This window comes from Bactrocera neohumeralis, chromosome 6, assembly GCF_024586455.1.
Source record: "Bactrocera neohumeralis isolate Rockhampton chromosome 6, APGP_CSIRO_Bneo_wtdbg2-racon-allhic-juicebox.fasta_v2, whole genome shotgun sequence".
NCBI lineage: Eukaryota > Metazoa > Arthropoda > Insecta > Diptera > Tephritidae > Bactrocera > Bactrocera neohumeralis.
The window spans coordinates 79,998,152-80,013,504 of NC_065923.1; the positions used below are offsets into that span (position 1 = coordinate 79,998,152).

Here is a 15,353-nt window from a genome sequence, read left to right on the forward strand (position 1 = left end):
TAATAAATTACTTTTGATGTACCTTTTCCGATCCGGCTTTGCTTATAAGGCGCAAATATTCTTTTTGGAAAAAGTCACGTTCAGACTTGATTCTTATTTTCTCTTCATCGGTGCGTTGTTCTTTTTGTTGAACATTATCTTGCAGCTCTATGGAAGATGAATGATTAATGCTTATCATAATTACATTATTTCGCTTTTGATGTTTTCAATAATAAGGAATTTTATACTCTCTTAAGTTGCAACAGGGACTATATTACTTTCTTCATCTCAACCGCATAACATGTTAACAAAAGGGTAAGTGACCCAAAAGTAAACAAAGGTTGTTGACTTGGCTAAATGTTAACAAAGGTTGTGAACTTGGCTAAATGTAAACAAAAAGTTCATTGACCTCAAATGTAAACAAAGGGGTCATTGATCCCAAAAAATTTAAACAAAAGGTTCATTGACCTCAAATGTAAACAAAGGTTGTGGACTTGGCTATATGTAAACAAAGGTTGTAGACTCGGCTAAATGTAAACAAAAAGTTCATTGACCTCAAATGTAAACAAAGGGGTCATTGACCTCGGCAAAATGTAAACAAAGGGGTCATCGAACTCAAAGAATGTAAAAAATTTACCCGAAAAAATCTAAGCAAAGGACGTTGAGTTGGATAAATGTAAACAAAGGTTATGGACCTGACTAAATGTAAACAAAAAGTTCATTGACCCTAGATGTAAACAAAGGGGTCATTGATCTCGGTAAAATGTAAACAAAAGGGTCATTGACCTCGCATAATGTAAACAAAGATTGTTGACTTGGCTAAATTTAAATAAAAAGTTCATTGAGTTCAAATGTTAACAAAGGGGTCATTGAAATAATCGGTAAATCTGTTAGTCCTAGTATTGAAATTAAGGGAGAATATTTTTGTGATATCAGATCGGTTAATATGTAAAAAATATTCATGAAATTCAGAAATAATATATTTCTTTTTACCTTTTTGCATGCCATGTATTTTGCCTTTCAGCTTTGACAATTTTTTTAGCAAGCGCTCATTTTCAGATTTCAGCTCAGCATCTGAAAAATATATCAAAACATAATAATAAATATACTATAAATTACAATAAAAGTAATAAAGAAGAATGTAAGATATACAAACCCCTTTGTGTAAGTTCATTAATGCGTTCATTTAGACGACGTTTATCAGCATTTAAGGCGGCCACTGCTGACGAGTCATTAGAGTTGTTTACACCATCACCAGCCCCTCCAGCTCTGCGTCCAATTTGTGTTCTATTATCACCTTTCTCTGGTCTATTGCGCAATTTCTTCAACTCATTTTGTAAATCTTCCAACTCTTGTTCACGTTGTGCTATTTCGCTATTTGCTTGTGTTTCTACTGCCAAAGCTGCAACCTTTAGTTCATCAAGATCTTGTTGCAGTTGTTTATTATGAGTTTCCAGTGAAAGCGCTCTTTCCATTGCTTCATGCATTTGTTCTTGATACTCGCGTATCTTATTCAAACTCTCAGTCTTCTCTCGTTGTAAGTTTTCAATGTCTTCAGACATACCGCGTACATCTTTAAAACAGCAGTCTTTTGCTAGAGCAGCAGGCGGACGACCACCTGTCAGCAACTCGTTCAAACGGCGAATTTCTCGATCGCGAGATTCAATCTTAAATTTTTAGTTAAAAAAACATCAATTTCATTAAAAATAAATTTCAATAAATATATCAACGCCAATGAAGAAGAAGAAATATATTTACCTTGCGCTTATAGAACTCGAGTTGGTCCAATAAATTCTTTACCCTATCTTCCAATCTGTCTATTTCATTTTTTAACGCTGCACTAGGCATTTTGTCAACTCCAACGCTTGCACTATCTGCCGCATGTGGACGAGTAGTTTGGCTGGTACATTTGGTGCAACGTATATTGCCGCCAGACTCCAAAAGTGGTGGAATGCGTTCACCTGATCGCACCGTACTTACAAACGGCTTTTTGGCTGTGAATACATACATATTTTTTGATTTTATTTAATTTTTTTAAGAATAAAAGATAATTTACCTTTGTCTTTAACATTTCTCATATTTGGCCCAGTTACTGTACTCTGATGTTTGGCTAAGAGTGAAGACAGTTGTTGCTGTAGCTGCTGGCATTGTTCCTCTAGGTGAAATTTGTCCGTAACTAGATTACGGATTTTCTGACCTAATTCTGTAATATAAAAATGTATATACATATGTATATATATTCAAATTAGCAGGTTATTTTTGATTTAGCATAACTTAACAAACTTACCAAAATTTCGTTGCTCATAATCTTCTCGATCCTTTAAATTTTGTTGATGCAGCTGATTACATTCAGCCAAGAGACGTGAATTGTCACACTTATATGGTTCTACACCTAATTCCCAACAAGACTTTTCCTACAGCGAGAAAAAAATGATATCATATGTTTTGGCATCGCACAAAACACTTATATTGTTGACCATGACAACGGCTTGCGGTCACAACTGAATATTGAATAGTGTGTTCTACAGATATACTTTGAAAAACAAAAATTATTTTACACTTTACCTCCAACAGGTCGACAATTTTTTTCTTTGCATCTCTTAGACTCTCCGTCGATTTAACCAAATCCTCAAAGAGCGCTGCAACCAAGGGTATACCAGCCAAGGGCAAAGTCTGTGTGTATCCCAGCACATCAAGTTTTTGTCGTAAATTGTTAAATACACCATCGCTTGCACTCATATTTTTCTTCAATATAAAATATTCATAACAATTCTTAATTTCTTAATGTTAACATTCAAAAACCAAGCGGACGAAATTAATTTAGGCGCGCTCAACAACAAATGTCAAAAACTTCAAACCTTTCCATTTACTATTGTGAACTGCTCAATTAGAACTAATATAAAGAGGTTTTCCAATAAGAATGCTATGATTTCTTTAATTATTAAGGAAATCCAATTTTTTTATAGTTGATACAATTAAACTCTGAACATAAGATTATTCAAATGGCTTCCAGGACTTCTTTTCAGAAACAAATTCGACGAACCATATTTTGGAGTACTTTTTCTACTACATCAAGTCGTACATATGTCATGGAAATGCACGAAAAGTTGCAATTGGAAAACGGTTATTGTGATAATAAAATTGAATAATTAATAAACGTTGTTTTTGCGTATATCTTGCATCATGGAATTGTAAATATTACTTAATACAATAAAATAAATGAAATAAAATAACATATCATTGCGTATTATAAATGGCCATATGGCACTTAAATAGAAATCGTATCATACCTATTGGGAAACCCGGTACTATTATAAACAGTTTAATTAGAAGTAAGTTAATAACAATAGAAATATAGTTTAAATTATAAATATAAATTAAAATTAAAACATAATTATATATTATTTTTAAACATGATAACAATGATATACAAAACGTTCTTCAATATGCAGATCTGAGTAATTTCTTTTCTCATTGTGAATAGTAATAAAGGAAGAAGCTTGCATTAATTTTTCCACTGTTTTATATCAAAAGTTGTTATTGGGCACAAAATACAAGTTAACCGGCTAAAATTTTGCTTCCTTCTTGGTAAATAAAAAATAAAAATTTTATCAAAATGTCGGATGCAAAAGCTGGACGATCTGGTCCCACCACATCCACTTATGCACTTATACCAAAGCCGGCCAATTTACAGTGTATGGATTTGCAGGAATATTTGCGCACGAGAACGGCAGAAACATTGGAGAAACTGTATAATTATCCTACAATTTGTTTAGCCGTATACAGGGAACTTCCAGAAATCGCACGACAATTTGTAATACGTATACTTTTTGTGGAACAGCCAGTGCCGCAGGCCGTGGTCGCATCTTGGGGTTCACAGCATTACGCAAAGTTTGTAACTTAGTTCCTTTCGGGGTATTTAATTACATATTAATTTTACAGGGAGCAAGCCGCATCTACAGCATGTCTTACAGAACTCAACGTTTGGCGAGTAACTGCAATACCTGGTGGATTATCAGCTTGGGAACTTTGTCCGACTTTCAAAAAGAATTTGAAAATAGCTTTGCTGGGTGGGGGTAAACCATGGTCGATGTCCCATACCCTGGAGAAAGACTCAAAACCACGTGATATAGCCTTTCTAGACACTTACGCCATGGCACGTTGGCGTTGTGTCCTTCATTATATGGTAGGCACAGGCAGTTCAAACAAGGCACAAGACAGTGAAGGTATTAGTCCGGATGCAGTACGCATACTCCTACATGCTAATCTCATGAAACGCGATGAACGTGATGGCATTACTATTACACGCCAAGGATTTCAATTTTTGCTACTTGACACACAATCACAGGTATGGCACTTTATGTTGCAATACCTGGACACCTGCGAAGAACGTGGCCTCTCTTTGCCTGATTGTCTTTCAATGTTATTTCAATTGAGTTTCTCCACATTAGGGCGAGACTACAGTTCGGAAGGTATGAGTCCAAAAATGCTAACCTTTCTACAACATCTACGAGAATTTGGACTTGTATTTCAACGTAAACGTAAAGAGGGACGTTTCTATCCAACGCGGCTGGCACTAAACGTGACTAACAAACACGCAGCTGTACCAGCAGTAATAGCTGAGGATGACAAAGCGCAGGAGAGTGGTTATATTGTGGTAGAAACAAATTACCGTGTATATGCTTACACAGACTCCCCGCTCCAAGTAGCCGTTCTAGGCCTGTTTACCGAACTTCTATATCGTTTCCCCAATTTAGTGGTCGGTGTACTGACACGCGACTCCGTGCGCCAAGCGCTACGCGGCGGTATCACTGCAGATCAAATAGTTAGTTATTTGGAACAGTATTCTCATCCGAACATGAAAATAACTGAGTCGGCAATTAAATCTAAATCTCCACTACCACCAACCGTTGTGGACCAAATTAAATTATGGGAACTTGAACGTAATCGTTTCACCTATACTGAAGGTGTGGTTTATAACCAATTTTTATCACAAGCTGACTTTGTAACGCTGCGTGACTATGCGCAATCCATTAATGTGCTGGTACACATGAATGAGCGTACACGCACAATGGTTGTCACCAAAAATGGACACGATGATGTAAAACGCTTCTGGAAACGATATTCAAAGAGTGGCGGATAATTTTTGCTAAGTTAAGTAAATAACATCTCCTACGATTACGTATTTTGAAAGAGCTTGCAAAGTTTTTATAAGTATAGTAAATAATGTTTAATAAAAATACGTACATGAGTGCTTAATATTACAAATGCTGCTCTACTGGCTTGTTTGAATATATTTTTTTTCTATTATAAAAAAATAAGACATATTGCCAAACATACAATTTGCTAATTTTACATGCAAAGCAAATTAACAAAACAAACGAAAATAAAAATGCAAATGGTAACAAACTAACCTTGAAACAAATCTTTACGCGTAAAAAATGAGTAAACAATAACTTTTGAAAACATTCGCAATCATCGCACTGGTATTTTTAAAATATAATCGGTCGCTGTGGCATACACAGATTGTAGTAGCTTTTCTTATCCCAAAAGTCGCCACCCTTCCAGCCACACCAACCCTTCGTCTGTATCGTGTGTAAATCATCTGCGCCCGTATAATGCGGATCTAATATCAAAAACTTTACTTTCCCCGTTTGAGAGCAGTAATCGATGCCGATTATAGTGTGTGCCAATACTCCACCACCAATCATAATGGGTGTACCTTGCGTTTGAAAATGCATGGCCAAATCAGAAGCAAGATTTGCTACTTCGGCGCCAGAAGTAACGTGTTGTATTCTTGAGTCAACGTTAAGAAATCCTTGAAGGCACATACTGACTTCCGTAGAACCTATCCATTGTGTTGATCCAACGAAACTGGGTTGCTTATCGCCTATATTTACTAAATATTTTTGAATTTCGCGATGCGTTGGTACTGGTTTTTCTGTATAACCTTGCAGCCGAAACCATGAACAAATCGTCTGCAATGATCGATACGCACATCCCCAACCTTTATCTTGCATTTGCTGCTGCAAATAATGATAGTAATGGTAGTTTCCCTGCACAAGGTATTGTCTACCGTCGGTAATGCCACTTGGTCGCAAACCTATATGTGTGTTTACCAATGGCGATGGAGTACTAAGTTCATCATAGAAGAGACAGTGGTTGGCACGTCGAAAATATGGTCGTGTGACCGGTAATCCAAAATGCCGATGTAGTTTCTTGCGTTTATCCTGTACACTAGTTTCATCATCCGATACCCCATCTAAGTACGAACACGACAAGAAATGACCGAACTCCTGAAAATATATACAATTGATTTCATATTTCGTGAAAAAAGTTGTATAAGTAATTGTATTACAAACCTGAGGAAAGAAGTGGTAGCCAGAAGGCCTAAGCAACTGTGGTGTTTCAGTGGAATTCTCTAAACGCTCTACCATGCTTTGTTCAAATAGTCGCAATGAGCGACATATGCTTTCGATAAGTATGTCGTACAGTCGACTTACTTTGGTGCTTTTACAAAGCATCGCCATCGCTTCTACCTCCAACGGCATACATACTTTTTCCTCTTCTCGTTTGACACACATCGCAACTGCTGGTGGTGCCGCTTGGTTACTGCCGCCCGTACTATCGATTGCATTGCGCTCTCGTGTTTTACACCGTAGTACATTAATTCGCAATATATCATATGCGCAACCTAGTGCTCCAAATACGTTCGCTAATGACACACTCGAACTTTGCACTTTCTTTTTGCCACCTTTTTCGACATTCTCATGATTTTCATCTGCACTGCTAATAGCTTTACTTACTGCATTTAAAACATTGTTAATTAGCGATTCATTTGTTATACCCTGCCCTTGAGCTCCCGCGCTTGTTACATATATTTTAGTAGATTCTAAACAAAAAGCTAAACTGCCACCGGAGAGCAATTTACGTAGTGTATGCATTTCTCTTCGTACCGCCTATAAATACAAAAAATGGTAAACATAGAATATATACAATAGTAAACAACATGGCCCTACCTCCACTGTTTGATGTGTATATAGCTCCAGGCTACATTTTAGTTTTGTGAAGCAAAAATCACGATACAATTGTTCTGCTTCCATAACTTCATAAGGCACCTCTTCAAACTTACTGTGTATAAAAACAGATGCCCGCATTCCTACAAGTGTGCCCAACTCGCACTGCAATAATATTGGATTATCCGTAATATCTACGTCCTTTAAGATATCATTTATATGTGCCTCAGCATCGGTGCAGTCCCCAAATTTTACCAACCCACACAAGTCTAGTTCTGCAGGAAATTTGAACTGAATTTGTTCGTAATTCAGATGTCCAATGGTGGACTCAACATTAAACCCCATAAGTAACAATGTGCCTTCTCCATATAGCACTCCAAAGAGGCAGCCACTGCATTGCTGTTTGATGCGCTCGAGACGCTAGGGTAATTAAAGTTATTCTGCAGAATCTCTAAAGACAACAGGGGAACGCAAAATATTTGCAAACCACTTACCTTCAACAGAAATGCTGATATTTTAAGTTTCGGCAACATTTTAAGTGTTTATTTGCACGTTTCCCTTGAAAAATTTACAATTTACAGGTACAAAATGGTATGTGTTGGCAAATTTTGACCGTAAATTGTTGGGCAGTGAGAAGAATGACATTAAAAAGAATAAAGAACAATGACAGATGAGTTGTCCGTTGTGCTGCCAAGTTTACCTACGACATGGTCAAAACAAAACCAATATATAAGAGTTCAAAAAAAAAAAAAAAAACAAATAATAAGCCAAGAATTTGAAATAATAACTTTACACATTATCTTAACAATTAATTTGGAATTCCTCCTCCAATTCTTGTCAAACTTCGTAAAACTCCGTACTAATATGTGGGGTAACTTTGGTAGATACGATTGCAATCGGCATATTTTATGCAATCTTTCATATTTTTTATAAAAAAAATAATAAAAAACCAACTGCTCAAATTGATTATTTAAGCAACATCAATAATTACGTGTAAATAATTGATTGAAAATATATTTTTAACATCTAAAGACGTGTTAAGTGTAAAACTGAATTTTCACTTTATAAAAAAAATATTGTTTTTAAAAGAATGCGCCGTATATATTCGTAGATAAGAATTAAAAACAAGAATTTGAAGACATTTCCCATGAAAACTGGTGCATGTTATCGAGAAAGCCGCTCTGCTGAGCGTTGACCCAATCTTATAACATTTGTATACGAAATTAAAGTGGTTTGCTCCATTATCCGTACACACATTTTCCATAATAACAACTGGCAACGAAATTGTATAAAAATTAATTTATATCTCTATATATATTGTATAAATTATATATATATATATTATATATATATTTTTATATTTTAATTTGTTAAAAAAATATAACAAAAGTGTTAATTTTAAACCAATTGGAAAGCAACTCTGCACCTTCACACAGCTGACATACTCTGCTTTGTTTGGCTTTCATTATCTTCTGACTCACTATTCTCTGAATTTTTCATAATTAATAAAATAAGTACATACATAAATATAAGTAAATGAAATAAATACAATAAAAAACCATAAGGAAGAAGTAAATACTATTTGCATAGTGAAAAATAAGCGAAAGCAATTTTCGTTAGGTGAAAGTGAAAACTAAACGATTTTCTGGATTTCAATCATTGCAAATCGATATTAGCAGACAATGAGACTTTACTAATAATACTGAAAGTTCAACACCAAAAATAGTAAACAATGCAGTATTATACCGAAAAGAGTGTAAAAGTTGCACTATTGCTGACGTTTATTACATTGTCCAGATGCAGTGATATCACGCAGCAAGTATTTGGCGATGTGAAGGAAGGCATTGTTGCAGCATTTGGGGATTTCAACTCTGATGAGTTGACTGATGTCTTCTTAATAAGAGATCAAATGAGTACCTTAGAAATTCTATATGGTAGCATACCTATATACATCTATTTAGTTTTTTTTCGAATGAGTATATTAATATTTTACGTATTTTTTTCCAAGGTGCTTATACGGAACCTCTCTTACGACATGGTCCCTATTGCAATTTCGATGGTTATGAAATCACTAGTGTAGTACCAGGAGATTTCGATGGCGATGCTTTAATGGATGTACTTGTAACGCTGCGGCCCAAACGAAATGCAGTGAAAAATATTTATAACGTGCATGTCAATTGGGGCGGTCCTGATGGTATTAATTGCTCTAGTGTTGGAAATCCAATTTTAACCACCAAAGGTGAGCCTTTGGCATTGGATTTTAATCGAGATATGATCATTGATCTGTTCGGATTGGATGAAAATGGTGACCGAGCATTCTGGATATTCCAGCCTCAACGAAAAGCTCCAGAAAAGCGCTCACAAGCACCACCGAGCGGTTCTGAACAAACTACCGCCTCAATACGCATACCTAATGCCAACGCCTATTTAGATTTTAACGGCGATTTCACAGCTGACCTTATAGTTCAAACCGAAAAGAACTATGAGGTATGGTACGGTCGTATTGAAGAAAAGGAGGATTTTAGTTATAATCACAGCATTGACATCGATATCATTGGTTCATCAAATTTCATGATTGGTCAAGCGGTATTTGCTGATTTTGAGTTAGAGGGAGTCGAGAATATTATATTACCCGTCTGCATCCAAACGGACTGCTCAAACTCAACTGTTTTGGTGTACGATGGTAAAAGCTTCCGTGATGTTCATGTAAACTTTAAGGATCCACAAGGTGTACTATGGGGCTTTGTTCCGTCAATTGAATCAGATGTTTACCTGAAAACCATCACAGCACGTAGCGGAGACTTTAATATGGATGGTTATCCTGATTTGATTATAACACTTCATACTATTAGTGGACCAAAGCGTATGCAAACTTTTCTTTTGGAGAATGTGCCATGCAAAATGTGTAACAAACCTCTAAAACGAACTTTTGAAGTTAAATGGAATGGCTTAAGTCCAATGGGAAATGAAACTGTCGCCGGCGCATTCTACGATTTCTATCAAGATGGTATGTAATCTTAAAAACCTACAAGCATATGTAACAGCATACAATATTTTTATCCTAAAGGTGTCCTCGATGTTATTCTCATTGAAAAAACTAAACAAGGAAAGTATCGACCACTAGCCTTCCGAAACACGCTGGATTATGATGCAAATTTTGTTAAAGTTATTGTTCTTACGGGACTTATAAATAGCAAAAATCCTACACAAACAACACCATTAGGTAGGAAGCGACGAACTTATGGCACGAATTTACCTGGTCCACGTATCACCTACTCCACCACCACACAGGAGGGTGATCAACAACAAGGTTCAAGTGTTCAACTTCCACAATCTGCTTATTTCGCACTGCAATTGCCTTATACCATTTTCGGTCTTGGACGTACACCCAATTTCGTAGACTCGCTGACAGTAGGTTTGGGCAGCAAATCGCGTACTTGGACACAAGTTATACCGAACTCACAGATTATTGTTGTACCAAAGCCAGTGAGTGAACCTCAGCATTGGAAAGCACAGCTTTTCGTTACACCCAGCAAACTCATTTTAATGAGTGTGGTGGCGTTGGGTGGTACCTGTCTGGTCATAGTGCTCATTATACTGGTTTTGTATATTAAAGAAAAACGGGAGGATAAACAAGAAAAACTGCAAGAAGCCCATCGCTTTCATTTTGATGCAATGTAAAACAGTAGCAATTGAAAAAGCTGTACGCCTTTGCTTCTTGAAATGTTTATATATATATTAATTTTAATCGATTTCTAGTGTAAAACCCTATTTTATTGCGAAAAGTGATTTTTATTTGTATACCTCTATTGATAATACTTTATTGGTTATTTTTATTTAATGCCTTTTTCAGTGGATCATTAATAAATTAAATTAACACCTCTAAATGTAATAGTACTTTTTACTATAAATGGAATATTTATCAAATATAGCATTAGTAGTTTTTTACCGTGTAAATAAAATGTTACTCCGAGGGAAAAATAATTTAGATAACATTATACAACACTTTTTTGACAGTGCAGCCAAGTGAATAAAAACGATCGCATGGCAACACTGTCAACTCCATGTCTGAGTTTAGCAAAGTGAAATCGGCGAAAAAAAAAATTATTGTTCATTGCTCACACGAAAATACAGTAACTTATAGTTAAGAAGATTATTTTCATAAAAAGCGAAACCAGAAAAGTCTTTAAAAGTGAGTTTTTTTACTGTTAATAACTTCGATAATGTTCAAGCTATAAATAAGTATATACAATGTCGATTGGAAAACTATTGAGGTGCTAAAAAGTCGAGTAAAAAAATAATTCTTCCAGATTGCATGGTGCATGTATGTGTGTATGTGATTTGTTTTATTTTTTGTTGTTTAAGGCCGCTTTTTTACTTTTGCCGTTACTGGAGCGCCTAGTTAATAACAGAATTATTTAATCACAACAATATATCCATTTTATTCAACATTGTGGCCAGAAACTAGAGGATGAAGAAGAAATTCTGTAATAGTCACGATTCAAGGGATTGTGTTTGTTTCAATCAACTGCTTTGTGCCTAGCCTCATTAAAGATACATGCTCACCTTGACGTATCACCGATGACGGCTAATAAACGATAGGCATGGAGCATTGACCCTCAAAAGAATTTATTTTTATATTATTTTATATCAGCAAAACCTCGTAAATTGAAAACATATATTTGCAATAATTTTTTTTATTTATTTTTTTTAGCATACAACTTATTTAAATTTCAACTTTAAACTGAATATATAAGCGAAACCTTATCAACTGCCCCCAATGTCCGCAAATACAGCATCCACATCGAATCCGACGAGATCGTCTAACTCAACGACGATGACTTCGCATATCTTAAACGCAGCTAGTACTAGTATGCCCAGCAGACCGGCGGTTCGTGCACTAGCGCTCGAATACAAATCACTGCAAGAAGAGCCGGTTGAAGGTTTCCGTGTAAAATTGCTTAATGAAGATAATCTCTTTGAATGGGAGGTGGCAATATTTGGACCGCCGGATACACTTTATCAGGGAGGATATTTCAAAGCGCACATGAAATTTCCACAAGATTACCCGTATTCACCGCCATCTATACGCTTCCTGACAAAAGTTTGGCATCCAAATGTGTATGAAAATGGTGATCTCTGTATTTCCATATTACATCCTCCGGTAGATGATCCACAAAGTGGAGAACTCCCTTGTGAACGATGGAATCCAACACAAAATGTGCGCACCATATTACTATCGGTTATATCGCTGCTAAATGAGCCGAACACATATTCGCCAGCTAATGTTGATGCATCTGTTATGTACCGGAGGTGGCGTGATTCGCAGGTAAATTTTTTTCCCGTATACCTTTATATATAATACTTGTTTTTTGGGCTATAACCTGAAGTGCTTACTAATTTTATATTTTTTTAGGGAAAGGATAACGAATACCCAAGCATTATACGAAAACAGGCACAGGCTGCTAATGCAGATGCTATAAGAGAAGGTATTGTTGTGCCGATGACACTTGAGGATTACTGCCTTAAGCCGGCACGTAAAACATCTACAGAACCGACGCTAGACACAAATTTCTTTGACGATGATTATGATTTGGAAACTGAAGACGATCTACCAACCGACGATGATGATGAAGACGATGACTATGACCTTGATGAAGACAACACAAACACGAAACGTAAAGACAATGGCACCGCGGATGAATCTGCTGATGACAGTGGTAAAGGTGAGACATCGTAATCTCACATTCAAATGAATAATGTTTTATTTTTTTGCTTCGGAGTGTGAAATCAAGGTAGAAAAGGCAAAAGATAAAATTGTGTGAGATTTTTTTTTAAGAGGAGGCAAGAAATTTTTATGCAGCGCATATGTGGCAACAAAATTCAGGAATAATTTAGCACTTATGTAGTGTATATATTTATAATAAAACAACAAACAACAAATGAAAAAAAAGAAAGCACACTTATCCTTTTGCTAAACATAAAAAATTCAAATGAAAAAATTAGACTTTTCAAAAAAGCAATAACGCAAATTTACCGTAATATTTTTTTGTAAATGAAATGATAAATAAACAGACATGCATATATATACAATAAATAAATGAAATAATTAGAAGTGTGCAGATTAGTTTAGCATCAATTAAGTGTTTTTCTAAAAAGTAACAATAAAAATATTAAATGAAAACTTAACAAAAAATAATACATGTAAAGAGTAATAACAAATATTAAAGCCAAATAACAGAAATTAACTGACAACAAATAGCAACAAAATGCCATAAAAGTAGCGCTATAAATATCAACTAAAACTTTAATTGTATAATGCAAATTCGACGCTTCGTACACTACACTTACTAAAACTATGCATAATGACGTCAAGTGACCACGAAAATAGTTTATGTTAAAGAAATGTATTACCACCTTTTACACTATCCAGCTATCTCACTACAACGTACCGACAAATGACAAGCTGGTTACTCTTTATTACCAGTACGAGTACAGTTATCACAATTGAATGCAGATACAACAGCATTACATTTGTCTGTTACCCTTGAGACGCGTTTACACGTTTACACATTTTTAAATATTTAACTTTTACTTTAAACAAAATACACACACACAATGTGTTGTTTATGCAATTCAGTTTTGAAAACATTGAATTTTTTTCGTATAATACTGCTTGTATACACGTATTTTTACTTAGTTTAATTTCGACACAGCAATACATAGCTTGTATTTAAGTATGTTTATATAAATTTATTTTGGTATTCATCATATACATATGCCCATGTACTGTTTTGTTCTAGAGCTATTATATTTTTATACTCATATTGCTAATTTGTAATGTTTTATGTCTTTAAGATTTCGATTTTCTGCATTATTAGAAAATAGAAAGCTGGCGTTAATGTACCAACGAACTATTTATTAATTATTTAATTTTGTCTATATGTATGTATGTAAATTTTCTATGTAATAAGTATTCAAGCGAATACCGGTTTTAATATGTATACGCTATATAAAATAAATTTAAACAAATTTTGACCAACATATTTGGCAATGAACAACTTTCTCTAAAATTAAATGCACATGTGACAACTGAAATTGGCTCAAAGTAATATATATTAGTAAAAAAAATGGTTAAAATAAAAAAAAAACGCTCTTACTAAAAACATTAATCCTGAAATATATTTTAAGCTAAACTTCTAGACTTTTCCAAATCAAGAACAAATGTGGGAACCTATTTTTTACAATGCAAAGCTACATAAAACTGGATCGATTGTAATATATAAAACATAACAAAAATTTCAAAAAAATTTCATGTGCTAATGATTGTTTTAATTTTCTTTGTCGTTTATTAAATTGACGTACATAAATTGTTTTGTAATAAAGCAAATGTTAAGTAATGTAACATATTAAAAAAATTAATTAATAATATCATAACAGGCGTTATAGTTTGCGTTTAAAAAATCAGTAATTTTCTTAAATCTAACTAAAAACTCACAAAACTATCAATGTTTCAACTAACTATAGTGAATAAAAAAATGATTTTCAATTCATGTCGCAAACGTCGTTGCATTGAAAATTAAACATATTTTAAGAGAAAATAAGGCATAGAAAGTAATATACATACATATACAATAAATATACTTGAGAAAGCATATATATAATAGCAACTGCTTTTAATTTATGCCAATATGTATTGACATACATACATACTTTTCCTCAATACATGCAGAACATTTTATAACTAAACATTAGAATTCCTCTTCATATAAAAATACTAAAACTAATATGAAATATGTAGTAACTATAAATTGTAATATTCAAACTAAGTAAACGGAAAGCTCAGATACAGAGGTATAAAATAATTGATAATGATGGACATACATACATACATAAGTATACTATAAATAAATATGTACGCTCTAAAAATAAATAAATCTTTAATGATGATATTCAAAACATGCAATAATATTGTATAACTAGTAAATGGAAAGCTAACTGTCAAATTCTACGATTGTAAGATATATTCTCTGAAAAGATATAGAACTAATGATAAGATGTGACACTCCTTGCCCAAATCTAAAACTGCACTGTTCCAAGAACGTGTAATTCTGTTGTCGAATAAATCCTTCACATTTTATAACCATATGATTAAAGAAAGTAACTTGTTAGTTTTGCTTATACAAGACTCACGCAGTAAGTAGTTAAGAGTGCAACATTTTCTCTAATATAAGTGGCAGAAAACCACCAAACCAAAATTTTTGGAATAGCCTCGAGTTGAAAGTCCCTGGTTAGATAAAATCCGGTGCTTTCTGGTTACGTAGATAAAATCAACAGCTGGTTACTGAAATTGTCCCG

The 15,353-nt window shown here is 34.4% G+C and overlaps 5 protein-coding genes across 13 annotated transcripts in view; 3 read left to right on the forward strand and 2 right to left on the reverse strand.

Annotated features, from left to right (window-relative positions):
* Positions 1-3,290, reverse strand: part of LOC126762943 (centrosomal protein of 135 kDa) — a 49,130-nt gene extending 45,840 nt beyond the window's left edge. For 4 of the 8 annotated variants that reach the window (XM_050480019.1, XM_050480020.1, XM_050480021.1 and 1 more), the window contains exons 1-7: positions 2,545-3,289; positions 2,267-2,393; positions 2,036-2,182; positions 1,738-1,973; positions 1,136-1,646; positions 973-1,053; positions 23-147 (exon numbers count right to left, since the gene is read on the reverse strand). In XM_050480019.1, coding sequence (XP_050335976.1) covers positions 23-147; positions 973-1,053; positions 1,136-1,646; positions 1,738-1,973; positions 2,036-2,182; positions 2,267-2,393; positions 2,545-2,718 — 1,401 coding nt within the window. In that variant the 5' untranslated portion in view covers positions 2,719-3,289. Of the gene's footprint in view, positions 1-22; positions 148-972; positions 1,054-1,135; positions 1,647-1,737; positions 1,974-2,035; positions 2,183-2,266; positions 2,394-2,544 lie in introns of all 8 variants that reach the window. The other 4 variants (XM_050480022.1, XM_050480023.1, XR_007667538.1 and 1 more) reach the window with 3 other exon arrangements.
* Positions 3,291-3,467: 177 nt separating this feature from the next.
* LOC126762946 (general transcription factor IIH subunit 4) lies at positions 3,468-5,247 on the forward strand. Its single transcript, XM_050480030.1, has 2 exons — positions 3,468-3,870; positions 3,922-5,247. The coding sequence occupies exons 1-2, from the start codon at positions 3,596-3,598 to the stop codon at positions 5,120-5,122; spliced, it is 1,476 nt and encodes a 491-aa protein (XP_050335987.1). The 5' UTR covers positions 3,468-3,595; the 3' UTR covers positions 5,123-5,247.
* Positions 5,248-5,255: 8 nt separating this feature from the next.
* On the reverse strand, positions 5,256-7,638 carry LOC126762944 (probable Ufm1-specific protease 2). Of its 2 annotated transcripts, none has more exons than XM_050480024.1 (4): positions 7,490-7,638; positions 6,999-7,415; positions 6,342-6,938; positions 5,256-6,275 (listed from the first exon to the last, which is right to left on the reverse strand). In XM_050480024.1, the coding sequence occupies exons 1-4, from the start codon at positions 7,526-7,528 to the stop codon at positions 5,472-5,474; spliced, it is 1,857 nt and encodes a 618-aa protein (XP_050335981.1). In that variant the 5' UTR covers positions 7,529-7,638; the 3' UTR covers positions 5,256-5,471. The 2 variants fall into 2 exon arrangements, with proteins under 2 accessions (XP_050335981.1, XP_050335982.1); XM_050480025.1 differs by having other exon boundaries at positions 6,999-7,435; positions 7,490-7,634.
* An 807-nt stretch (positions 7,639-8,445) lies between these two features.
* LOC126761826 (T-cell immunomodulatory protein) lies at positions 8,446-10,882 on the forward strand. The gene is made up of 3 exons (XM_050478235.1): positions 8,446-8,929; positions 9,004-10,002; positions 10,063-10,882. The coding sequence occupies exons 1-3, from the start codon at positions 8,728-8,730 to the stop codon at positions 10,674-10,676; spliced, it is 1,815 nt and encodes a 604-aa protein (XP_050334192.1). The 5' UTR covers positions 8,446-8,727; the 3' UTR covers positions 10,677-10,882.
* Positions 10,883-11,046: 164 nt separating this feature from the next.
* On the forward strand, positions 11,047-15,159 carry LOC126761516 (ubiquitin-conjugating enzyme E2 R2). The gene is made up of 3 exons (XM_050477805.1): positions 11,047-11,187; positions 11,710-12,324; positions 12,412-15,159. Exons 2-3 carry the CDS (start codon positions 11,776-11,778, stop codon positions 12,733-12,735), a joined length of 873 nt encoding a protein of 290 aa, XP_050333762.1. The 5' UTR covers positions 11,047-11,187; positions 11,710-11,775; the 3' UTR covers positions 12,736-15,159.
* The last annotated feature ends 194 nt before the right edge of the window (positions 15,160-15,353 follow it).